General features: G+C 40.5%; 1 protein-coding gene across 2 annotated transcripts in view; it reads left to right on the forward strand.

The window, feature by feature from the left end:
- Positions 1 to 26,929, forward strand: part of dot1l (DOT1-like histone H3K79 methyltransferase) — a 97,971-nt gene that overhangs the window by 61,486 nt on the left and 9,556 nt on the right. For both annotated transcript variants that reach the window (XM_060846057.1, XM_060846058.1), the window contains exons 22-27: positions 5,758 to 5,910; positions 9,852 to 9,969; positions 14,446 to 15,083; positions 17,416 to 17,618; positions 23,154 to 23,239; positions 26,333 to 26,851. In XM_060846057.1, coding sequence (XP_060702040.1) covers positions 5,758 to 5,910; positions 9,852 to 9,969; positions 14,446 to 15,083; positions 17,416 to 17,618; positions 23,154 to 23,239; positions 26,333 to 26,851 — 1,717 coding nt within the window. The remainder of the gene's footprint in view (positions 1 to 5,757; positions 5,911 to 9,851; positions 9,970 to 14,445; positions 15,084 to 17,415; positions 17,619 to 23,153; positions 23,240 to 26,332; positions 26,852 to 26,929) is intronic.

A 26,929-nucleotide genomic window follows, 5' to 3' on the forward strand; every position in this document is an offset into this window, starting at 1 on the left:
TAAAATTATTATCTGGGTCTTCCTGTTTAGTATGTGGAGCAGTAAAAGTTTTCATAGACAGGCTTTGGGATGTATGGAGGTAAGTTACTCCAGAATTCACATCCCTTGACCTGTTCTTATAGGTGCAAGCATTGAATAAATAAATAGTTGTCATAGTCCAGTGGACCAGAGGGCTGGTTCTCTTGTCAGACCGAGATGACTTGTGGTGAGTCTTAATCTAAGGGTCACCACACTTCAAGCAAGGGATAGGGTTGAGAAGGTGGGATGTTTGTGGTGACCTCAGGTCTTATGGTAAATCAACCAATGTTATTGGTGTCACCGTATTGCAAGCCAGCTGTCTAGTCAACTGAGCTAACTAGTGCCCCTGCAGTAATTATATGACCAAGTTACTGGTCAATAGTAGCCCCAGCATGTTAAGAGGTTTAGTGATAGTTTTGCCATTAAATGTCAAGAGGTAATAGATTCTCTATTGATGGTGATAGTCGTCTGGCTGCTTTGTGGCTCAAATGTTACTTGCCACTTTTATCAGCTGCAGCCTGAATATTGTCCAGGCCATGTTGCATGTAGGCATGGAAGGCTTCAGTATTTGAGGACTTGTGAATGATACGGAGTGGTGTGCTATCATCTGCGAAAATCTCCACCTCTGACTATGATGTAGGGAAAATCATCGATGAAGCAGCTGAATATGGACCTAGAATACCTTTGAGGAGCTCGTAGAGCCAAGTTCTGTGGCTGAGATGATTTGGGCTGGAACAACCACAACCACCTTCCTTTATGCTAGGTATGACTCTAACCAGTGGCAAGGTTGACCTGATTTCCATTGACTTCAATCTTGCTTGAGCTTCTTGATGTCGAGGGCAGTCATTTTCTTCTTGGATCTAGAATTCAGCTCTTTCGTCCCTGTTTGAACCAAGTTTTGTAATGTGTTGAGTTTGGAACCAAAATAAGCATCATCGACTGGGTTATTGCTTGCTAAATAATAACTGGCAGAACTGTCAAGGCCCCTTCCCATCATTTTGCTGATTGATAGACTGGCTGTAACTGGCCAGATTCAGTTTGTCCTGCTTATAGGACATTATCGGACAATTTTCAACAATGTTGAGTGGATACCAGGTTTCAACAGTATTGAAACAATTTGACTAGGGACATGGATGAATCTGGAGTGCACCTTTTAGTATTGTAGTTGGGATTTAGTCAGTTCCTATAACTTCAGTGTCAAAAGTATTCTGCTCTTTTTTTGACAGCACATAAATTGAATCAACTGGTATCTTTGGGTGGAACTATAGGATGAGGCCAAGATCACCTGTTTGACACTTGTGGCTGATGGTTGCAAATGCTTCAACCTTGTCTTTTTGCACAGATGTATTATGTTCTCCGTTATTGAGATGAGAGTGTTTGTTTGTGAAGCCTTGTCCTCGTGTTTTCTGGATTAAACATGTTGAGATTGTGGCAAAAATCTTACGTAAAGAATGCTATTGCAAGGTGATGCCCTCACTCCTTTTGTGAAGATGATTGAAACATGCAAATAGAGCTCAGAAAAAAGAACTGTGATTACAATATATATATATATATAATATATATCATGGTAGTCTACCAATGACACCTTTTTAGCTTTTTTTTAATAATATCTAAGGCCTATATCAAGTAAGTATTTCTAAAACTTAAAAGTGATGCACTTACTTGATTTTATGTGCAACCAGTGATATGTGTATTAAACAGCCAGACAATATGTCAGAAAGATCTGTAACTTTTTTTCATGTTGTCTGATTTGGTGTATGGTGCAAATTTGTGATTTTTTTTTTTCCGAAGTAGTTCTTGCTTGAAGGTATTTAGCTCTTATTTGTGGACTGAATATTGAAAGTTGTAGTTTGTGACAACCATGAAAAACAATCATACTGACCAGGTCCTTTGTTTTAAAGCCAGTTTATTTTCTAGACCAGGTGGGAAGAATTTACCAACTGCTATTAGTTATTGAACAAAGAACAAAAAAAGTACAGCACAGAACAGGCCCTTAGGCCCACAGTGCTGTGCTGAGACCTAATCCTAATGTAAAATATAGTAACTTAACCTATGCACCCCTCAACTCACTACTATCCATGTGCAAGTCCAGCAGTCGCTTAAATGTCCCCAATAACTTTGCTTCCACCACCTCAGCTGGCAATGCATTCAATGCATTCACAACTCTCTGCGTAAAGAATCTACCTCTGATGTCTCCTTTATACCTTCCTCCCTCCTAATATCTTCAAACTATGACTTCTTGTACCAGTTATTCCTGCCCGAGGGAAAAGTCTCTGGCTATTGACTCTATCTATCTATTCCTTTCATTAGTTTGTACACCTCGATCAGGTCTCCTCTCTTCCTCCTTCTCTCCAGAGAGAAAAGTCCGAGCTTATTCAACCTACCTTCTTAAGGCAAGCCCTCCAGTTCAGGCAGCATCCTGGTAAACCTCCTTCGCACCCTTTCCAAAGCCTTCACATCTTTCCTATAGTAGGGCGACCAGAGCTGGACACAATATTCCAAGTGTGGTCTCGTCAGGGACTTGTAGAGCTGCAGCAAAACCTCGTGGCTCTTAATCTCGATCCCCTGTTAATGAAAGCAAAAATACCATCCGCTTTCTTAACAATCCTATCCACTTGGGTGGCAACTTTGAGGGATCTATGTAATTGCACACCCAGGTCCCTCTGTTCCTTCACACTGCCAAGAATCATGTCTTTAATCCTATATTCAGCATTCAAGTTCAACCTTCCAAAATGCATCACTTCACATTTTATCCTGGTTGAACTTCATCTGCCATTTCACAGCCCAGCTCTGTATCCTATCAAGGTTGCACTGCAGCCTGCAGTAGCCCTCTATACAATTGACGACACCTCCAACCTTTGTGTCATCTGCAAATTTACTAAACCACCCCTCAACCTCTTCATCAAAGTCATTTATAAAATTACAAAGAGCAGAGGCCCAAGAACAGAGCCCTGCAGGACCCCACTCAACACTGACCTCCAGGCAGAATACTTTCCATCTACAACCACTCTCTGCCTTCTGTCAGCCAGCCAATTCTGAATCCAGATAGCCAAATCTCCCTGTATCCCATACTTTCTTTATGAATGAGACTTCCATGGGGAACCCTTTCAAATGCCTTGCTGAATCCATATATACCACATCCACTGCTCGACCGCTGTCGACCTGCCTTGACACCTCAAAGAACTCTAAGATTTGAGGCGTGACTGACCCCTCACAAAAAGCCATGCTGACTGCCTTTAATAACACGATGCTATGCCAAATATAATAAAATCCTATCCCTCAGAATTCTTTCCACAACTTTGCTGACCACAGACGTGAGACTGACTGGTCTGTAATTGCCAGGGATTTCTCTATTACTCTTCTTGAAAAGTGGAACAACATTCACCTCTTTTCAATCCTCCAGTATGACTCCTGTGGAGAGTGAGGAGGCAAATAGCCTCACCAGTGGCTTAGCAACCTCCTTTCTCGCTTTCCGGAGCAGGCTAGGATAAATCTGGTCTGGGCCTGGGGACTGATCAATCTTAATGTTTTCCAAAATTTCTAGCACATCATCTTCATCAATCTTGATCTGGCCAAGACTGTATCCCAGCTTCTCTGTTTTCATTTACAACAAGTTCCCTTTCCTCGGTGAAAACCGAAGCAAAAAACTCATTTAGGACTTCCCCTATCTGCTCAGACTCCACGCACAAGTTCCCTCCCCTATCCCTGATCGGCTCTACCTTCTTCCTGACCAATCTCTTATTCCTCACGTATGAGTAAAACGCCTTTGGGTTCTCCCTAATCCTTCTTGCCAAGCCTTTTTTTTTGTGCCCCCTCCTGGCTCTCCTCAGTCCATCTGTGCTCCTTTCTAGCAAGCCTGTGATCCTCTAAAACTGCTAATCCTTGCTTCCTCCACCTTACGTCAGTTGCCTTTTTCCTTTTGACGAGCAGTTCCTCTGTTCTTGTCATCCAAGGTTCCTTAATCTTACCCCTTCTTATCTGTCTCAGAGGAACAAATTGTTGCATCACTTGCAACAATTGCTCCTTAAATAGTCTCCACATGTCTGCTCTGCCCTTTCTGTGGAACAATGGCTCCCAGTCTGTACTTCCCAACTCCTGTGTGATAGCGTCATAATTTCCTTTTCTTCAATTAAATGTCTGCCCATGGTAACTGCACCTTTCACTCTCCAAGGCTATGCTAAATGTGAGGCAGTTGTGATCACTTTCACCAAAGTGCTCTCCCACCGTGAGATCTGACACCTGTCCTGGCTCATTGCTGAGCACCAAGTACAAAATGGCCTCTCTCTCCTTGTTGGTCTGTCTACATACTGAGTAAGGAAACCCTCCTGAACACACCTGACAAAAATGGCTTCATCCAAACCATCTGCACTTAGGAGGTCCAGTCAATATTGGAAAAGTTGAAATCACCCATAACAACAATCCTGCTACTTTTTACATTTTTCCAGAATCTGCCTGCCTGAGATCGTCAATCTCTCTACTGCTAATAGGTGGTCTGTAGAAAAGCCCCAATGCGGTGGCTGTTACCTCGTTGTTCCTAACTTCCACCCATACTGACTCAGTAGACAAACCTTCCTCAACCTTTGTTTCTGTAGCTGTGATGCACTCTCTAATTAGCGATGCTACACCCCCTCCTGTTTTTCCACCCTTCCTGTTCTTTTTAAATGTTTTGAACCCTGGAACATGAAGCAACCATCCCTGCCCCTGTGAAACCCACGTCTCCGTTATGGCCACAACATCATAGCCCCAAGTACTGATCCATGCTCGAAGTTTGTCACTCTTATTCTGGACTCCTTGCGTTAAAGCAGACACACTTTAACCAATCCCTTTGTTTCATTGCGTGAGAAACTTTCCTGATAGATTCAATATATTCTGTCTGCAACTGACCCCCTCTCAGACACGTGGCTCTGATCCCCCCCCCCCCCCCCCCCCCCCCCCCCCCAATTAGTTTAAACCTTCCCGAATTGCACGAGCAAATCTCCCACCCAGGACATTTGTACCTCTCCAGTTCAGGTGCAACCCATCCTTCATTTACAGGTCCTACCTTCCCCAGAAGGTATCCCAATGGTCCAGGTATCTGGAGCCCTCCCTCCTAGTAATATGAAACTAGTAATAGTCAGGGTGCTTTTTACTAGATCCTTCTGTATTGAAGAAACAGTACATATACCCCAAATTGAATTGCAGTCTCCAAACAGCCAGAATTGAATAACTTGGCTGTTATGATATATAGGGGTAAAAAATGAGGTCTGCAGATGCTATGATATATATACATGTTGGAATTCCATGTCACTTTCCCTGCTGCTTCAGCACTCCACGTGGAATTTTGCTAAATTGACCTCATCCCACATTTTGTGCTTTCATGGAGAAGTGAGACATAGCTAGTTGGAACTGTAGCTTAGTCCTTGAGTGATTTTGCTTCTGTAATGCACTAAGAATCCATTAAATTCAAATCTTTGTTTTTGTTGATGTGACTACTGATTGACTACTTGAGAATACAGACCGGAGAGATTTTTCTATTACAAATATCCCAGGTCTGTTTTATTCTTTTAATCCTTTAAGGTACGTACTCCCATTTCTATCCATCAAAGCTATAACTATGTCAAATATGTAAATTGTTCTACAAAATCATTGTTGTTCATTTGTATGCTTGAAATCTGTCTGTGTTATCAACCAATCTCAATTTTACTAAGGACTTTAATTTCTTGAAACTTGCATGTCAAATGTTATTTTATTTTCTTGCAGTTTTCTAAAGATGGCAGCAAAAGTCCGATTAATAATTCTGAAACCATAACCAGCCTACCGATCAGTATTCCACTGAGCACTGTTCAACCAAACAAATTGCCTGTCAGCATTCCTCTGGCTAGTGTAGTTCTGCCAGTCCGTGCTGAAAAAGTGGTAAGTAATATTTGACTGACTTGGCACTCTTAAAACTCTGTTTAACAGGTGTTCGACTAGCTCGAATAAAGAAACTTCAATGTTCAGTCTTATTTTAGTAATTCACTGCCCTGTCTTGTTTGAAAAAGGATAAAAATTACAACACCAGGTTATCATCCAATAGGTTTATTTGGAAGCACTAGCTTTTGGAACGCTGCTCTTCCATCAGGTGGTTGTGAAATATAAGATCATAAGTCACAGAACTTATAGCAAAAGCTTCCAGTGTGACACAACTGAAATTGTACATTGAAAAAGACTTGGATTGTTTAAGTCTCTCATCTTTTAGAATGACCATGTTGGTTTCAGTTCTTTCATATTATAAAAAAAGGTCTGGAATTCATAAAGTTACGTTTTCAAATGAACTTTAACAATAGATGCCATATTGTCTCAAATAATGCATTGAAGGTGTGAGGTACCCTGGTGAGGCTCTGTGCCCCAATGTTCAGACTGATCCTATTCCTAAAAAAAGGGTTTTAAAGAATCTTGGAAATGTAGTTTTTGAGCAAACAAAATTCTGCAAGTACAAATTCACCCCACAGAGTTTGTGTGTTTGTCCACACGAGAGCGTGAGAATGTGTGTATGTGAGAGTGAAAGGGGTATGAGCCTGTGAGAGAGTGTATATGTATGAGCGTGTGAGAGAGAGAGTCCGTGAGAGTATACGGATCTGTAGGGGACTGTGTGTGTGTGTGTGTGTACTGCAGTGGGGTCACCTGTAGTGTGACGTGAGCCCATGGGTACCGGACTTGGCTGTCAGCCTCTGCTCAGCCAGTCTGCTGTTGCATGTCTGGAAGTCCGCCTTGGAGGATGGTCATCAGAAGATCAGAAGTCAAACGTCCCAGACCACTGAAATGTTCTGCGACTGGGAGGGAACGCTCCTGTCTGTTGATTGTTGTGCAGTGTCCATTCATCCATCGCTGTAGCCTCTGCTCAGTCTTGCCAATCTAATATGCCTCAGGGCATCTTTGCCTGCAGTATATCAGATAGACAACGCTGGCAGAGTCACATGAGTACCTTCTGCGTATATGGTGGGTGTTGTCCCATGTGTAATGGTGGTATCAGTGTTGACACTGACACGTCTTGCAGCGTCTGTCATGACATGGTTATATGGTGTTGTCTCGAAAGCCAGGCAGATTGCTGCAAACAAGGCGGACTTTGAGACAGGCAATAACACAGTGGCCGAGCAGAGGCTGATGGCCAAATTCGGTACCCACTGGGATGGTCTCAACCAGGACCTTGGGTTCATGTCACATTACAGATGATCTCACTGCAGTGTTCTCGTGCTTGCGCGTTCTCTCCGACAGACCTGTACACTTGCAGACACTCTCTCTCTCTCTCTCTCATATGCTAACACATATACACACACTCACACTCCAATCTTCTCACTGACCTAAACCCTTTTACATCACTCTCATACACATACACTCACAGACACTCATACCACACCTAACCCCACCCCTCCCCAAACACATGCGCGCACACATGTTTTTGGGGTGAATTTGTACTTGCAGAATTACATTTCTATTTTGCTCAAAAACTGCATGATGCCATGTAAGATTTTGTAAATCCTTTTTTCAGAAATAGAATCAGTCCGAACATTTGGGGTACAGACAGACTTTAACCTAATATTCAATGCGTTATCTGAGCTGACATGGCACATACTGTTAAAGTTTACTTGAGCATGTAACTTTTAAAAAAGCGATCTGGGATTTACATGGAAGAACTGAAATCAACGTGGTCATTCTAAAAGATGAGAGTCTAAATAAACAATCCAGGTCTTTTTCAATATATAATGTCAGTTACATTACTCTATAAATTCTATGACTGACTATCTTATGTTCCACAACCACCTGATGAAGGAACGGCGCTCAGCAAGCTAGTGCTTCCAAATAAACCTGTTTGACTATAACCTGGTGTTGTGATTTTTAACTTTGTCCACCCCAGTCCAACACCGGCATCTCCAAATCGTTGAAAAAAGTGAGCTGTACAGCACCACTCTTGTCTCTCAATTTCCCAATCCACTTATTCATTGCATAATGCCCATTTGTGCTTCATTGGAAAAATGAGATGAGATCAGTTGGAACTCTGGAATCTTTGAGTTCTTTGGCTGTGTCGAATGCAAATCTTTGGGTTGTCTACAAACCCAAATTTCATTTTTTTTTTCACCTTGCGCAGTTCCCCATAGCCTTTTTTTTTCTTTAACTTGACTACTTCTTGAGATGAGCTGTCTGGAAGGGATTACCACGTCAGAACATGGCCTTTACTTCATTCATGAGTCCCAATATTTATCATCCCTACCTCAAACCTCCAGAGGGTTCATCTGTCAGCCACTTCTCTCTCTCTTTTGGTGACCTGACCTTAATTTATTAATAATGCATATCACTATTTCACCAGCAAATCTGAGAGAATATTTATTTCCTCTGAATGTGAGTAAAACTGGTGATTTGTTACTTCCATTCAGCCTCTGACACCAGTTCTCATCATTTGTCTGTTTCAAAATCAGGTGTTGCTGGCAAAACTCTGCATCTGTGGGGGAAAAGAGTTAATGTTTTGAGTCCAATAACTCTTCTCTTGTCCCAAGAGATGTGAACCTTGTTTGCTAACGGGGCTGCAAGCTTTCCGTGCTTTGTTTCCTGAGTACATTTTTCCACCTTTGGCAACCCCTGTTTCTGTTTATTTTTTTTTGCCTTTCATGAATATCATTTATTGTAGAACTCACAGCAAGTTCCTTCTTTCACTAAGGTTATTTGTGAACATGATGTTTATTGTGCCCAACTCCAACTCCAACTCCAACTCCAGTACACACCAGAATTCACTTTCAAATTCTGGTACTAATTTTTTCAAATGTATGTATATAGTTTCACTTTGTATTCCTCCAATATTTGCAGACTTAGGTCCTGAAACTGGAGATTTATTCAAAATTAAATAAACTCGAGTGTCTCCTTGTGGAAATTCCTAGCACCTTTTACTTATTCGTGCCACTGTGTGTCTCTTCCTCCTTGCGTTCAGCCAATCCTTAACACTTCAATATCAGTACCCACCTCTTTGTCTTATGGGAACCAACTTAAACATGAACAAATTGTTGTCAACTCTCCAGTCCTCATTACTCAAAGGCTTTTTTTTCCCCCTGCCCTGACTACGTGGTGGTGGAGCAAAATAAACAATCATGAGTGTTCCTTCTAGAAGAACTAAATACACTTTTCAGTAGAAATGTTCCCAAGTTTGTTGGGGTTTGGGGTTGGTATCTAGAACCAAGTCTTGATTATCAGGGAATACAAAGATCAAGCAAGCAGCGGGTATGTCTTGTGAGCAAGCAAAGTTTGGATAGAGCGTGAGGAATGGTTGAAAAAGTAACTGAAGTTTTAAATCAGAAGTTGGCAGGGGAAAGCTTTTGAAGATATTTGGTCTTGTGGGATGCATGAATGGAGGAAATGGCAGAGTCAGCTGTAGAGAAAATCTTCATTTTAGGAGCAAAGAAGTCTATGTGGTCTTCACACTTGTTGCAGTATGTATAAATGATGTAATAAAGACAAATTTTTAACCAACTCCAGTGTTAAATTGCTGAAGCATATACTTTAACAAACCTGAGTCAAAAAAAACTTTTTTTAACACGTTTTGCTTATGGGACATAAATCTCTGAAATGGGGCTTGGCAGTAAGTTTGGTAACCACTATTAATAGCGACATAGAACTCCATCTGACTGTCCTCTAATGCTTGACTGTAGAGAATAGTGTGGCTCCCAGACATTAAAATCTTTAGGCAAATAATGCTTGTAAATGACTCGTTAAAGTTTAAGAACTTTAACTTACTCTACAATATGGCTCCTTTTACGTTTTGTTTCTTGGTTATTGTTAAACCATTTGCAGCTTTTGTGTAAAATAGTCTAATTTGTTGTATTTTACAGAGAAGCACACCTAGTCCTATTCATGTTTCAAATCGTGATTTATCAATGCTTGACAAACAATATGGTGCTAACTATGGAAATGTGGCTGGAAGTAAATCACAGTCTTTGACTAACTCAGGTACCTGTATTATTCGTTTCAAGTTGTAATATGGAGTGGGTTCAATTTTTATTTGGTTGACAACTAATCTAAAGCTACTAAGTCAGAGTTGGATCAGAATTTCTAATTTATCTGGCAAATCATGAGATACAGTGCTATTGGTGTATCTTGGTTATCTTCTAATAAGTTGCCAATGCAGAAGATAGTTTGGTGAAATTTACAGAAGTAAAATCCATTCCAAAATACCATTGATGATCTTTATACAACGCGTGTTTAGAAACTAAATGCATTCCCTGGAAGTCTTTAATTGTATTTTGGATTAATTGTATTTTACATGTAGTTAGAAATGAATGAAAACTATTTTGAAAGCATGGGAAATAAGAGCAAGCATTGGTTATTTAGTCTCCTGAAAATGGCAGAGCGTGAACTCGATCGTGGCTGATCTTGTACTTCGGTACCATTTTTGGGCACGATTATGGCTGATAAGTTTTTGTGTTGAGAAATCAGTAAATCCTTGTCTCGACTGCACTGACTGTATTGGCACAGCCCTTTTGGGCAGCAAATTGCCAAGAGTTACCATGCTTAATGAAGACATTCTGCCTAATATCAGTCCAAAACCAAAGGGAACACACTTCCAACATCTAGATTTGGAATTTTACGCACTTTAAAGCAATCACTTCTCATTGTTCTAACCTCACGAGAATATAATAACCCATCCCCTTAATCTTTATTCATGGGACAGTCCCACCATCTTGGGGGTCAGTCTGATGAGCTTCCACTGCATTCCCTCCGTTGGCAAGTATATCCTTCATCCAGTAAGGAGTTCAAAACTCTGCACAATACTAAAGGTGCAGTCTCCCAAAGGCTGTACCTAAGTGGAGCAAGATACCTTTACTCCTTTTACTCCAATCCTCTTAGAACAAAGAGCGAGATATTTTAAGTGACTTCTACACATGCATTTTGGCTTTTAGTAACTTATAAATAAGGGCACTCTGATCGATCAACACTTTTCAGTCTGTCTCCTTTTTCAGAAGTATTGTCCATTCCTGTTTTGAAGTGGATAACTTTGCATTGTTCACATTATATTCCATCTGCTGTACTATTGTTCTCTCTCCCCCTCAGCCTTACTATAGGCTTTGAAGTCTATTTGCCACATCCTCAATTCAGTCCAACCTGGTTTTCTGATTTTAGATGTTTTGAGGATTACATTTGATCCCCTCATCCAAATCGTTGTTACAAAGTGTAAACAGCTGGAGCTCCAAGCACTGATCCTTGCATACCTCACTAATTACAACTTAGCAACCTGAGTAACCTGTTTTGTTTTCTTTCTGTTAGCCAGTTCTCAGTCCGTGCCAGTACGTCACCTCCACTCCCGTGTGCTTTATTTGTGCTTTGTGTTACTTTGAGAACTGTCTGAAAATCCAAATACACCAATTTCCATTTCTCAGAGGCCAAAACCTGCAGATGCTGGAATCCAAAGTAGACAGACAGGAGGCTGGAAAAACACAGTAAGCCAGGCAGCATCAGGAAGTGGAGAAACTAACATTTTGGGTATTAGCCCTTCTTCAGGACTTGATGTGAGTGTAGGGGGAGCTGCATATAAAGGGATGGGAATTGTGGTGGACTGAGTAGCAGAACAGTGAGGTAGTGATAAGTGGGTAAGGCCTGGCTGGTTGATGGGAGGGATGGATCCGGTTGGTAGATCTAATGGAAGGGAGGAGGCAAAACTGGAAAGGGAGCCAGGGGATGAGTGGAAAGATGTTTTGAAATTGGAGAACTGTTACATTCTCTGGCTGTAGGCTGCCCAGGGAGAAGATTGTGGGCGGCACAGTGGCACAGCAGTAAGCACTGCTGTCTCTCAGTGCCAGAGACCGGGTTCAATTCCCGCCTCAGGCGACACTCTCTGTGTGGAGTTTGCACATTCTCCCCTTGTCTGCGTGGGTTTCCTCCCACAATCCAAAAATGTACAGATTAGGTGAATTCTGGATCAGTGGTGCTGGAAGAGCACAGGAGTTCAGGCAGCATCCAAAATGCAGTGAAATCGACGTTTCGGGCAAAAGCCCTTCATCAGGAATAAAGGCAGTGAGTCTGAAGCGTGGAGAGATAAGCTAGAGGAGGGTGGGGGTGGGGAGAGAGTAGCATAGAGTACAATGGGTGAGTGGGGGAGGGGATGAAGGTGATACGAAAGGGAGGGGAGGGTGGAGTGGATAGGTGGAAAAGGAGTTGGGTGGGTCGGACAAGTCCGGACAAGTCATGGGGACACTGCTGAGCTGGAAGTTTGGAACGAGGATGAGGTGGGGGAAGGGGAAATGAGGAAACTGTTGAAGTCCACATTGATGCCCTGGGATTGAAGTGTTCCGAGGCAGAAGATGAGGCGTTCTTCCTCCAGGCGTCTGTTGGTGAGGGAGGCCCAGGATCTCCATGCCCTCGGCAGAGTGGGAGGGGAAGTTGAAATGTTGGGCCATGGGGCGGTGTGGTTGATTGGTGCAGGTGTCCCGGAGATGTTCCCTAAAGCGTTTTAGGGAACATCTCCGGGACACCTGCACCAATCAACCACACCGCCCCATGGCCCAACATTTCAACTTCCCCTCCCACTCTGCCGAGGGCATGGAGGTCCTGGGCCTCTCTCACCAACAGACGCCTGGAGGAAGAACGCCTCATCTTCTGCCTCGGAACACTTCAATCCCAGGGCATCAATGTGGACTTCAACAGTTTCCTCATTTCCCCTTCCCCCACCTCATCCTCGTTCCAAACTTCCAGCTCAGCAGTGTCCCCATGACTTGTCCGGACTTGTCCGACCCACCTAACTCCTTTTCCACCTATCCACTCCACCCTCTCCTCCCTGACCTATCACCTTCATCCCCTCCCCCACTCACGCATTGTACTCTATGCTACTCTCTCCCTACCCCCACTCTCCTCTAGCTTATCTCTCCACGCTTCAGGCTCACTGCGTTTATTCCTGATGAAGGGCTTTTGCCCGAAACGTTGATTTCGCTGCACTTTGGATGCTGCCTGAACTCCTGTGCTCTTCCAGCACCACTGATCCAGAATCTGGTTTCCAGCATCTGCAGTCATTGTTTTTAACCAGGTTAAGTGAATTGGCCATGCTAAATTGCCCGTAGTGTTAAGTGAAGGGGTAAATGTAGGAGAATGGGTCTGGGTGGGTCACGCTTCGGCGGGTCGGTGTGGACTTGTTGGACCAAAGGGCCTGTTTCCACACTAAGTAATCTAATCTAATAAGGTGGTGGTCCTCTAATTTGCAATCTGATTCACTGCAGCGATGGAGAAAGCTGAGGATAGATGTGTCATGGGGGAAATTGAAGTGGGTGGTGACCGGGAGGTGAGACCAAATGTAGATTAGGTGACTGGTTCGCTGAGCATCTTTGTCTGGCCCGAAACTACCAAACTGACCACCCGGGTCCATTTCAGTTCCCCCTCCCACTCCCCCCTCTGACATGTCCATCCTCTCTTCTCTATTGCTGCAGTGAACCATACCGCAAATTGGAGGAACACCACCTTATCTTCTGCCTGGGCAGTCTACAGCCCAGAGCACTTTACATTGAATTCTCTAATTTCAAATAACCTTCCCACCAATCCTTTGGCTCCCTTTCCAGTCCTGCCTCCTTCCTTCGATTTCACCTTCCAACCCTTCCTTCCAGCTATCAACTGCATTCATCCCACCCATCACCTGTGTTCACCTGTCACCACTACACTATTCCACTACTGTCCCCACCCTGCCCTCAGCCCCTATCACTTTAGCTGTAGCTCTCCCTATCCCCGTGTTTAGGTCTGAAGAGGAGTTATACCCAAAACATTGACTTTTCTACCTCCTAATGCTGCCTGGCTTGCTGTGTTCTTCCGACCTACTGTTTGTCTAATTTCAATTATTTTTCCCACTTATCTTGTTACATTCTCGACAATTCTAATGGGATTGTGCAAGTTAATTTCCCTTTCATAAAATTATGCTGATGCTACTCATTGTTTTCTAAGTCTCCAGTTATCATGTACTTCATCCTAGATCCTAGTGTTTTTCCTGCTACTGATGTCAAGCTAATAGTTCCCTGTTTTCTCTTTCCCTCCTCAAATACTGAGATTACACCTGAAATCTTCCAGTCTGCAGCAACTAATAAATCTTTATAACTTTAGAAGATGACCACCCAAAAAAGGTCTCTATCTCTACAACCACTTATTTGTACACACCAGGTCCACAAATTGATCACCTTCAAGTCCTATTAATTTCAACAGTTTTGATTCCTTATTCTTGCTAGCTTTTTGGTTCTATAGTTTTCCTGGCAGTTTTTTTCCCCCTCTGAAGACAGGCACACAGTCTAATTCAAACATGAAGTTTGAATTGAGTTAAGAAATTAATAATTGTTGATATTTTGAAAGAGGTTTTCTCCTTTCTCAAGTACGTTTGTGTCAAGCAATAATTTAAAATGTAGGTCATAGATTTTACATTCGAGCTGTGGTCATTGCAGTGTGATCATTGTTTTGCAGGTTTTTGTTACTCAGCTGGCTCTGTGGCAGTCAATGGGGTCCATTCAGGTTCTCCAACTCAGTCAGTGCTCACCAGTCATGACAAGATATTATTAGAAGATTCTGATTCTACCAATGAAGGTATTCTTTCCAACAGTTCTGTCCTGCAGAGCTTCAACCCACAGAATCCAACAATGCACCTGATGCAGTCTCAAAGTTCTGAGCAAAACACTCCCACTACACCGCATTCAGTCAGCCCGAGGCTGTCCAGTGCTCAAAATCTAGCAACCAATTCTTCAAGTATGGGTGGGGTTTTACAGTATGTGGACACACACAAAGCCTTCTCGGAGGTAATAAAAAAAGATTTACAGTCAGACCACGGTGCCTCGGATCAGGAGAATGAATCTAAACGGAGAATAATATTTTCCACTACTAATGGTGGAAATGTCAAACAGCCTACTTTAAATAAGCAGACTCCCCTTTCTTCAGCCGTCAAATTAGAATCTGGACAGACAGTGTTGCAAGAAGGAAAAAAGAAGAGCAGAAGGAAACGTTCTTCTTTAACATCCAGTTTAAATGCAGGTAGCTCTCCAAAGCGAAAATCGCTGCTTGCTGCATTAGGGCTTTCTTCAGGATCTCCTTTGAACATAAGTTCTATGGTAAGTGATTTGATTTGTTGCTATCTTAATTATTATTTTAGAAGGGAACCCTTACTTTTGATTTCAAAGTTGATCTGAATATACGGCGATGCTGCACAAGAGTAGGAAACGAGTCCCTAATCAATTCTCCAGTTGCTGTTACCTCCTTCCATTATGGAGCTGTGCAGATGAGCCAGCTGATTTTTAAAAATAAATGAATAAATATGCACATTCTTTACCTTCTATTGAAGTTATCTTGGCACGCTGGCACCAGTAACCATATTTATGCCATAGTCAAATGCAGTCCTTTCTGACTATGCTGCATCATATCTCTAGCATTCATTGTAAAGGAAATGCATGTTTTTGAGTTGCTCAAGTTTATTCCTTACTTGCCAACTAAAATTGCTTTTTATATTTTAAAAATGACACTAAAAATGAATTTAGTTTAGTTTGTAGTCAAGTTTTCAAATAGTTTAGCGTAAACGCCTTGCTCACAGTCACATTATTCTCTGTCTCAGTTGAGTCTTTGCAAGAGATGTTGGGATTGAAATTCGATGAATATTTGCTGTTTTGCTGGAAAAATTGTTACATATTGATTTCTAATTTCATGTTTGAAAACGTGGTGTCCCTAAGACTTTCCATTTAAATACAGCTATCAGATACTATTGAGACATTACCCAGTGCAGAAATTCCCGTTCCCTATTAATGTACGTTTACCCCTGACTAATGCACCTAACCTACACATCCATGAACACTGTGTGGATAATTTAGCATCATCAGTTCACCTCACCTTCACACCTTTGATTGTGGGAGGAAACAGGACCACCTGGAGGAAAACTCTGCGGGCACTGGAAGAATGTGCAAAGTCCACAAAGACTGACCCCCCCCTCCCCTGAGGCTGAATTTGAATCCAGATCCCTGTGAGGCAGTAATGCTAACCGCTGAGCAACCATGCCATCCTATTCTCAATTTTCCTTACTATTTAGATCACTCACACAATATATTTTAGTTGCATGACTTCTGTTGTGACAGTCAGACAGCAGAATAGAGTTGGTCCCCCCTACCTCTGTAATCATTTTATAATAAAATTAAAATCTTTCAAAGCTCTGGAAAGTGATACCTGTGATTCCTAACCAGATTCCTTGAATAACCAGTTCCTGACTTTAGGAATTAATAATACTAAATGCCAGGTTTGCAGCTTAAACAAAAGACATTATAATTTATTAATACTACACTCACTTTAGAGTGAAGCTAAATAGTAGAAATCTAATTAAGGTCTAGATTTAAAACCAATCATGTTTGAATTTAGCTCCCATTTCATGTCAAAACAGACCCTCAAACACATATTTGAAGGATTTTTACAAAGGAAAAATAATTGGCCAGATTAGTTGAGCACTTTCTAAGATACATTGCTTCACAAGTACATGGATTGTCTACCAACTGATTTTTTGGAAGATGTCTATCAGTGCTACATTTTCTATTTCACTTTCATGAAGATTCAAAAATACTTGGACTTTTCAAAGAATACAAACTGTAGAATTCTTTTTATCAAGAATCAACTTGGAATTAACACAGGCCTGACTTCAAAGAATATTAACAGCTTGTTTATTTGTCATTTTCCAATGCAAACTGCTACTCCTAGACCAAAGGTCAGCTTTCAGTTCTGAGCTCTCATTTAACAGCTTCAGACCAAAACCGATATTTAAAAAAATGAAATATCAGGAAAGGTTCTAGCTTAGCCTACATGCTGCCATCTCATTCTTGTTTTTAAATTACTTTGTTGGAGTCTGAGGAAAAGACTGCCTGGATGGGTCAAGACTTCCTTGAATTTAAAATCTTCTATTTTCAGTCAGTTGATTATCAGCCATATAATTGGTTCAATGCTTTACATTTTGTGTGAAAATAGGAGTGTGATCTGACTGCTTGCAGTACTTAAAGCAAATATATAATTTTTATTGAAAAATCTGCTTCAGCTTTCTTCTTATTTATATGTAAATTGAATTTTTGTGGTAAGCCTAGCTTGAATATATTTGCTGCAGTAATTGTATTACATGTTATAAATGTTTTACACAGGCGTATATAATGCATATAAAAATGCCAAGCAAAATTGAATACGCATTTAAGGTTCCCGTAGATCATTTCTGCATTGACTTGATACTTGTAATAAGTTAGGTATAGGGTAATTTTCTTGAACAATGTAGTGCTTCATTATAGTTTTCTCCCTTTTCTTTTCAATTGATCATTATAATTAAGTAGAATACACAACTTGCTACCCAAGTTTTTGGTATATGAAGTATTCTCAACGCATGGAGCAAAAAATTATTACTAAATTAGTGATAACTTTTGCTTTTAGGTCAATAACATTAATCAACCTTTGGAAATAACAGCAATTTCATCACCAGAAACTTCAGTGAAGAGCTCTCCTGTTCCCCATCAAGATAATGAAGGGCCTCCAAGTTTGAAAAAGAAAAAGGTCTTTGCCTCCAATGGTGTTCATTACTCTCCACTTACGTCTGATGAAGAGCAGCAGGAGGAAACTGAGCAGATTAATGGAAGGTAGGCTCGTTAAACAGAGGTTCAAATGCTTGGTTATAATTTGGAAATATTTGTGACTGAAGCTAAATACACTAATTGAAATGAAGTGCAAAAAATGCTAAGCAACAATTGAATAGGCATTTAAGGTTCTGATAGATCATTTCTGCATTATTTTGATATTTGTAATAACAAAATGGTAAAGTTGTGTTTTCTTTATCAAGGCAGTAGCTCATTATCATTTTCTTTGAATTATGACCATTACCGCCAAGATTCTTCGCATGTGAAATATTCTCAAAATGAAGGGAACATGAGTGTGCTGCACAGGCATCAGATATGCCCAACACACCACCCTTTACAAGTTCCTGTTGCTGCCAATCATCATCTAGACTACAGGATGTATTTCCATTCCTGCGGTGTTACTTGGTCAAAATCTTGGAACTCCCTCTTTAATGGCATTGTGTGTGTACCTACCCAAAATAGATTGGAATGGCTCAAGAAGGCAGCTCACTACCATCTTTTCTAGGGCAGCTCGGGATGACTGGCCCAGCCAGTGATGCCCACATCCTGTGAGTGAATAAAAAATCTGAGTTTGAAGAGAGATTTCATCTCTATTGTAAAGGAAGGGAGTTGAGGTAATGGAAACATTCATAATTTAGAATGCATCAATTCTGAATAGAAATCTTGTGTGAAATAAATTTCAATTAATCTGCACAATTATTCTGCATTTAATTATGACCTTTGGTTAGCTATCTGCTCTGTTAATTGTATTTTTGAAAAAGTCTGTGGTTGGTCAAATGACATCAGATGTAAGTGTTTGTTTTTTTTTCCCAAGATCAAGTTGGAATAACTGTAGAAGATTAGTCAGTGAGAATAGCCTGCCACTATCCTGTTTTGAAATTCCTTGATATTGACATCAGACCAATGGATTTATTGATCTAAATGAATTTCTTTATTGAAATCCAGTTCATTTTAATATCTGGTAAAATTTAAGTATGAGTTAGCCCAATTGTGGCTGTTAGGACAGTACATGACTCCTTGTAGTTGAAATTTTCTATACCCAAGAGATTGCTGTACTGTTAATTGTGTTACGTGAAATACTCAAGACAGCAAAACATTTTTTTACTCAACACCTAAATAGTGTTTTATGAAACTCTTCAAAATGCAACAGTACAGTGTCCTTAATCTTTCCTCACTAAACAATCCTGCAATCCTAAGGATGAATTTGGTAAACCTCCTTTGTATATCCTGAATGACCAGTGTATCTTTCCTTTGATACAGACTAAAGCTGTGTACACTAATCTAGGTCAGGTCTCTTCATGTTCCATTCTCCATTTTCCTTAACTAGAAGTGGAGTTGCATTTTCTACTTTCCAGTCAGCAGAAACTTTTCCACAATCTCTAGAATTACAAAAAATAATCACCAAGCAAATTGGCACAGGATCAACAAATCTATGGTAAATGTGTGGCTCCAAAGATTGATATGGCGAAACTGGTTCGAATTATTGATCCACTGTTAGCAGTACTGGGGAAAGAGAACTGATCTGGGACAGGCTCAACCTGAATCGTGTTGGGACCAGAATCCTGGGAAATTGCTTAACTGTCAATAAGGCTTTAAACGAAATGGTGGGATGATGAGTTTAGTTTGCATGGAACTTTATGGATCAAGTTGTGGGGGGAGTGGGGTAGCTCAGCAAAAGTTATTACGGTTTCCAGAAGCAGCAGTAGGATAGAGATTCCTGACCTTTTCTGTAGATTCTTAACTTCTTCAGGCACGGCAGATAAGGGGACAATTGAGAAGGGAGGCAGTCAACCCAGGGTGTTATACTTAAATGCACGCATTATATGAAACAAGATCAATGAGCTTGCAGTACAGATTGATATTGGCAGGTATGATGTACTTGTAACGAATACTTGACTGCAAAGGGATCAGGGCTAGGAACTAAATATCCAATGACAAACATCCTATTGAAAGGACAGGCAGATGGGTGGAGGGCTGGGTTGCCTTTTTAATAAATAAATAAAATTTGAATAGATGGCAAGAAGTGGAAAAAAATCAAAGCGTAGAATCTGTGTTTAGAGTTGAGAAAACACCCCTGTTGAATGCTAGAATCAGAGAATCCTTAGAGTGGAAATAGGCCCTTCGGCCCAACAAGTCCACACCCACCCTGCGTAGAGTAACCCACCCAGACCCATTCCCTTATCCTATTATTCTATATTTACCCCTGACTAATGATATGCACATGCTGAACGCTGGGGCAATTTAGCATGGCCAATTCACCTAACCTCTGTATCTTTGGATTGTGGGTGGAAACTGGAGGACCTGGAGGAAACCCACACAGACACTGAGAATGTGCAAACTCCACACAGACAGTCGCCCGTCAGTTGTGTCCAAACCTCCCAGCAGGTTGTATTGCAACAATCATGGGGGACTTGAGAATGCAAGTTTACTGGGAAAATTATCTTGATAGCAAGTCTCAAGAAAAGGAATTCATGGAATGTGTATGAGAATATTTTTCTGGAGCGGCTTGTGTTATAGCCAACTGGAAACGGGCAATTCTGGATTTGTATGTGTAGTGAGCCAGACTTGATTAGGGTGAAGGAACCTCTTGGGGGGATCAGTGACCATAATATACTAGAATTCACTCTGCAGTTTGAAGGGAGAAGCTGGAATCAGATGTAACAATATTACCTTTGCTAGCTAACTTGATGTAATTGTATGAGGGAGGAGCTGGTCAGAGTTCTTTGGAAGGGGAGCTGAGCAATGGTAGGAATTTCTAAAAGTAATTTGGGAAGGACAGCAGAAATTCATCCCAAGGAAGAAGAAATATAGTAAGGAGAGGATGTGGCAACCATGGGTGACTCTGTCCGGGACCGCACAAAAGTAAAAGAAAACGCAGGCAGTGTAGTGAAAATTAGTAGGGACCCAGAGGATTGGGAATCTTTTTTAAAAACCAGATAATTTTTTTAAAAAGATGTAATATGAGAATAAGCTAGCAAGTAATATAAAAGAAGGTTGAGAATTTTTTTCAGATATATAAAAGGTAAATGAGACCAGAGTGGGCATTGGGCCACTAGTAAATGAAGTTCAAGAAGTAGCAATGGGAAACCAAGAAATGGTGAATAACTTGAATAGATGCTTTGCATCAATTTTCATGGTTGAAGACACCAGCAGCACAGTAGAACTTCGAGTGTCAAGGCAGAGGTGAATGTACTCACTAAGAAGAAGGTACTAGGGAAGTTGAAGGGTCTGAAGATGGATAAATCATCTGGATAGATGGATGATACCAAAGTTTGGAGGACATTGTGGAAGCATTGGTGGTCTTTGAGGAATCACTGAAAGGAGGGGTGAGGGGAGAGTCAAAGAGGACTGGAAAATGGCTCATGTGACATTCCTGTTTAAGAACAGAGGGAGGCAGAAGACAGGTTCTGCGCTTTTTTTTTAGGAAGAGTAGAGATGTAGACCTTTTCTAAACTGGGAAAGACTTTGGAAATCCTGAAATGCAAGGGGACTTGGGAGTCCTAGTTTAGGATTCTTAAAGTTTGCAGGCAGTTCACTTGTCAGTTCGGAAGGAAAATGTAATATTAGAATCACTTCAAGAGGGCTACCATACAAGAGCAGAGATATACTGCTGAGACTGGATAAGGCTCTGCTCAATCACATTTGGAATACTACGACCAGTTTTGGGCCCATATCTAAGAAGGGATATGCTGGTGTTGGAAGTGATCCAGAGGAGGTTTACAAGAATGGTCCCTCTGATAACAGGTATGTCATGAGGAGCAGTTGAGCACTCTGGGTCTGTACAATGGAGTTTAGAAAGATGAGGGTGATCTGATTGCAACTTAGAATATTGAGGGGCCAGTATAGAATGGGCGTGGAGATGTTTCCACTTGTCAGAGGGGACTAGGATCTATAGAAGTGAGATGAGGAATTTCTTCAGCCAGAGAATGGTTAATCTGTGGAACACATTATTACAGAGGGCTATGGGGGCCAGATCATGAAGTGTTTTCAAGGCAGAGGAAGATTCTTGAGTTGGAACTGGATCAAGGGTTATGTGGAGGAGGCAGGAAAACAAGGTTAAGAAACTTCAACCATGATTGAATGGTGGAGCCGACTCAATGGGCTGAATGACCTAACTTTGCTCCAATTTCTAGTGGTCACTGAGGCATCCACTATCTCTCTATTGTGACTTTATCATTCAGATTCATCAGTCCTCAATTAACTACCTTGTCAAAAAAAATCTCTCTAATGTTACTTTTGTTTAGCTTGTCAGTTCCACAAGTCCCTTGATTTCCTCATATTTGTCGGAGATATTCTGCATTGTTTTCTGTGAATAAGGGCACAGCACTGCTCTTTGGAAACCTTTCTTTTAATCACAAGCACTAGCCTTTGCTTGTGCAGAGAGCTGGCATGGCTTTGATAGGCTGAATGATTGATTTTTCTCTGTAATCAAACCCTTAACTTTGAGCAAATGTTAAATGCCCTCCCTTTCTCCAAATTCCCAATGAAATGAAACAGGTCTATTTTACAAAAGAAAATGTAGCATGATGTATTGAACATTTTCTGCCTGTACATGAATGTCACTTGGAATAGATAAGATTGGAGGAGAAAACCCAAATTGTTGTTTAAAAACTCAACAGGTCTGACAGTAGCTGTGGGGAGCGACATAGAGTTCATGTTTTGATCCAGTGGAACTCATATTTGGAACTAAAGATTGGAATTCTTGTACTCTATGAAACGATGCTGGAAGAACTACCTTTTTGTTCTCCTTGGGTGTGTGTAAATATGTGACATTTTGGGACCTTCAGGATTTCAGGAAGGTACATAGATTATTAATCAGATGGCTGATGCAGTCATTGGGAATAAGTATGTAATAATATAGTTTTGGAATAAAAAGAGAATGCTGAGACTTTTTATTGAAGGTTGCTGAAATATTGCTAACTTTTTAATAGTAAATATTGAACCGCTGCCAGTTGTGTGCCATGGGTGGAGTTCTTTTTCAAAAGGTTATGGGATGTTGATAGTGAACAATCTATCACATTTTCTAAAGGTCTAGTGGCCTATTTCAGGGAAATTAACCCTTTTTAATATGTCTTATGTTTCCTTTGGCAAAGTGTACACATTCAAATTAGGTTTCCATTCTTTTCTGTAAATAAAACTAGTCCCAGATATAAACTTATTTGTTATTTGCATTATAGCCTAACCTTGCTTTAAACTATAATTGGATGTAAAAGCAGTTGCACTTTTAAAATACAATCATTGTTTCAAGTAATTGTATTGTGCATTAACGGTAGGTAGGGGCAACTATGATATGACAGATGGGGTTTTGTCAAACGTGCCAACTTTCAAGGCAATTTTTTGCAACTATTGGTTAAATTCTCAAAACAAATGACCTATTCAAATGTTGCAGTGCCGTATTTTTGCCATGAGATTCATCTCAGCAGCTGAAATTGACTTCATTTGTCCTCCAGTGAATGAAGCCAAATCTGTACACAATGTGAAGTGTCAGCACACAGTCAGTGAAGCAATCAGTACGTTTTGTCTTCTTTATTTTTTCAGGATTGACAAAAAAATGGTGCAAAATCAGTGTACTGTATCAATTGAAAGTAAAGAAATTTCAATCGTTTGTGGAGATGACAATCAAGGTGAGAGAATTGAGGCGGCGCAATCAAAGCAAAATGAACCTAACATTTATTTTCAACTAAATGTTTCAAACCAGCATTGGTTAGCCATTTCCCCATATTCTGCAGGTTGTGATGCATACAGAGGACACTTATTTTTGAATTGCAAACTGAGCCAGGTTTGCCTCCATTAATTTTCTTCGGCCTGTTCACTCAAATTTAACATACATGAATGTTATTGAATCAGAATTTGAATTAGCATAATACACAGTACTTCATGATAAGATGAACAGGTTGTGAAACTAGGAAAGCTATATTAATGAGGGATTTCAATCCAGCAAATATGAATTGCTCAAGTGGTTTTCAGTTGTTTGTAAGTGGTTGTTTCACAATACATTTGATCATGAAAGCCAGGAAACACATTTCTCAACTTGACTTGATACTAAGTGGGCGGCACGGTGGCACAGTGGTTAGCACTGCTGCCTCACAGCGCCTGTAGACCCGGGTTCAATTCCCGACTCAGGCGACTGACTGTGTGGAGTTTGCACGTTCTCCCCGTGTCTGCGTGGGTTTCCTCCGGGTGCTCCGGTTTCCTCCCACAGTCACAAAGATGTGCAGTCAGGTGAATTGGCCAAGCTAAATTGCCCATAGTGTTAGGTAAGGGGTAAATGTAGGGGTATGGGTGGGTTGCGCTTCGGCGGGTCGGTGTGGACTTGTTGGGCCGAAGGGCCTGTTTCCACACTGTAAGTCTAATCTAAATGATTTAATAGTTCACGATATTAAAAGCTATGTCATTCCCAAGTTGATTCTGATCACAGCCATACTTGGAATTGATTTGTGAATTTGGGGACAGTCCCCAGGATCAGCTCTGGGTAGCTTTCAGACATTACCTAGAGGAAACATTTGTTCTTGTGTAAACTAGGGGAAAAATGGTATATCTTCAAAGCTACAATAATATGAAGGCATATATTTCTAAGATGACCAAGCATGAGTTAATAAATATATTCAGAGCTGAAAATGTGTTGCTGGTTAAAGGTGAAGGGCTCTGATGAAGGGCCCTTCATCCTGATGAAGGGCTCTGGCCCGAAACGTCGAATTTCCTGTTCCTTGGATGCTACCTGACCTGCTGTGCTTTAACCAGTAACACATTTTCAGCTCTGATCTCCAGCATCTGCAGACCTCACTTTTTACTCTAATAAATATATTCCCCAAGTGGGATAACAAAGCATATACGAAGTGAATAGGTACTGGAGTGAGGAGAGCTTTATAAATGTTGCAAAAAGCAAGATGAACAAATCCATTGGAAAGAAATTGGGGAAACTTCAGATACGCAAATAATCTTATCAGGAGGGGAAGTTGGAACCTGGAAATGAATAAGTACAGAGTCTAAACAAAACTAAGCACTGTTTGAAAAGCAAGAGGACAGTACTTGATTTGAATTATTCCTACAATGCCTGACTTAATAGCATGTCATTTTTCAACATTAATAATCAAAGGATTTGTACAAAATTTGGCATCAGTGTCTCCCCATAGAATGCTTACAGTAAGCAAATTTTCAGGAATCCATGTATTTATTCCAAAGACCAGGAGAGGATAGTGATAAAATTTGGCAAATAATTCACTGTCTTCATGAATAAGTTAATGAAGCTGAATTAATGTATATTCCAAAAGATGATGAATTAAATCTTGGAAAAAGCAAACTTTAATAATCTAGCACATAAACAACCAGTACATTATGAAAGACAAGGCCATGTCTCAAAATGTCCTTCACTTGAAGAATTGACATCCCAAATGTGATTAGGTTTGGATTTTCCAAATGCCGCCTTGTAAAAGGTTGCTACTGAAACTAAAACTTAAGTAATATTTGGGTGTGAATTTTAAAATAAAGTTTGCAAGAAAGAAAACAATGAATGTTGTTGAGAAATATTTGGGAATTATATTTTTGATGCAAGGGCTGAATATGTCAAAGAACTTACAGAAGCTGTCAAACTACATTTTAATACTTGAATTAAAACCTGCATCATGAACCATTGGAATTTGCAGATACCAAAATCTAGAGGTGAGTTGAATTGGAGGATGTAGAGCAGAACTGACTAAAGATAATTGATCAAACATAACCGGGTAGAAGAGTGCCAGTTATAATTAAATACAACTAAGTGAAAGCTAGATGTTGGGAAGATAAATGAGGGCCAGTGTATATGTTTCTTTTAAAAGCTGAGAGTTAAATTGTAAAATATCTGGAGGAAATAATAGATATTGGACTCAATTTGACAATACAGCACAAATACTGTAGAATCAGAAAAATTCAAGTTGGAGAGTGTACCATGCTCGACATGAAGTAGTTGCCGCCTTTATAATTGATGTGGACCAATTGAGAATGGAAGCTGGGAAAAACCAAGCCAATGTACATATATCTATTTGGATCAAAAGATTGTTACAAGGGAAAAGTGCAGAAATCTGGATTATTTAGCTGTGATTTAAGCCACCTGAGTGGATTTTTTAAATTAAAGTTGTGTGGAATATTAAACTGCAATAGAGTAGCTACCTGAAGCAGTAGTTTAGGGTTTGCTGAGGTCAGACCAAACAAATCGAGATAAGGCCAATACCAATGAATGGAAACTTCTATAATTTTGTCATGAAGATCTTGAAGCAAAAAATTATCAATGCTTGGAATACTGGAAGTAAAAATCATGGGGGTTAGTGTAAGAAGATAAGTAGATGCAGGAGTGAACATTTGACCCCTTGAGTTTGCTTTGTGATTTTGAGAGAAACCAAGGTGAAGAAGCCATTTTATTTTCCCTGAATGAATGAGCTCAAATAGGCATGGTCATACTGTCTGCGCAGTTCGTGTATGCCTTTTTATATTTTTCACTTTTTGTTTACTTTTTTGGAAAGCTTTTTCTAGCCTTGGGTCTTTTTAATGCTAGAAATCTGACTTGTGCAATGAGGTTTGATCTAGTTCTATTAAAGGATTAAAGCACACCCAGACTTTTTGGTGAAACTTTTATGGGAGTTATGAATTAAACCTTATTTTGAAAGTGCAGTTTAAAAATGTATTGATTGCTTCTATCACGCCTATTTTCTTCTTAGACTGACTGTGTTTTTAAATTTTTATAGGTGGAAGCTTACCAGTGCGGAAGCAAGGACTCAGTTGCAGTAATACAACTAACAGTAGTAAATGGAAATCCACTTTCTCTCCAATATCTGATATCAATTTGACGAAGAACTCTGACAACACATCTCAGTCAGCAGCTGCTTTATGCCAAGTATCTCCTTTTGGTCCCAGGACCATTACAGGTGAACTTTCGGTCAGTGATGCTAAAATGGGATCCCATCAGAGGAAGCACATAACCACCCCAGTCTCAGTGGAAGAAAATGGTTGTCATGCAGTCTCACCTATCACTCTTAATTACCATTCTGGACGATCTGCAGATATCAGTTTACATGATTATAATGAAGGTGCTTGTTTAGCTCGTAAAACTTCAGAGATGGTGGGGCTGAATTCCAGTGCACTGTACCAGCTGACCAGGAACAAAGTCGACTCCAATATTGACTCAAATCTCTCCTCAAACAAGAAGCAACCTGATGGGTTGACTGGTGCAAAAGGCGATGAGCTGAGCAAGTCAGGGGTCAAAGGTAAAGAAAATGTAGGGAGCATAAAATGTCTGAGAGGCCACTTAGAGAAATGTGCAAAACCATATAATATAAAGATGA

The sequence above is a fragment of the Hemiscyllium ocellatum genome, chromosome 28 (assembly GCF_020745735.1).
Source record: "Hemiscyllium ocellatum isolate sHemOce1 chromosome 28, sHemOce1.pat.X.cur, whole genome shotgun sequence".
Lineage (NCBI taxonomy): Eukaryota > Metazoa > Chordata > Chondrichthyes > Orectolobiformes > Hemiscylliidae > Hemiscyllium > Hemiscyllium ocellatum.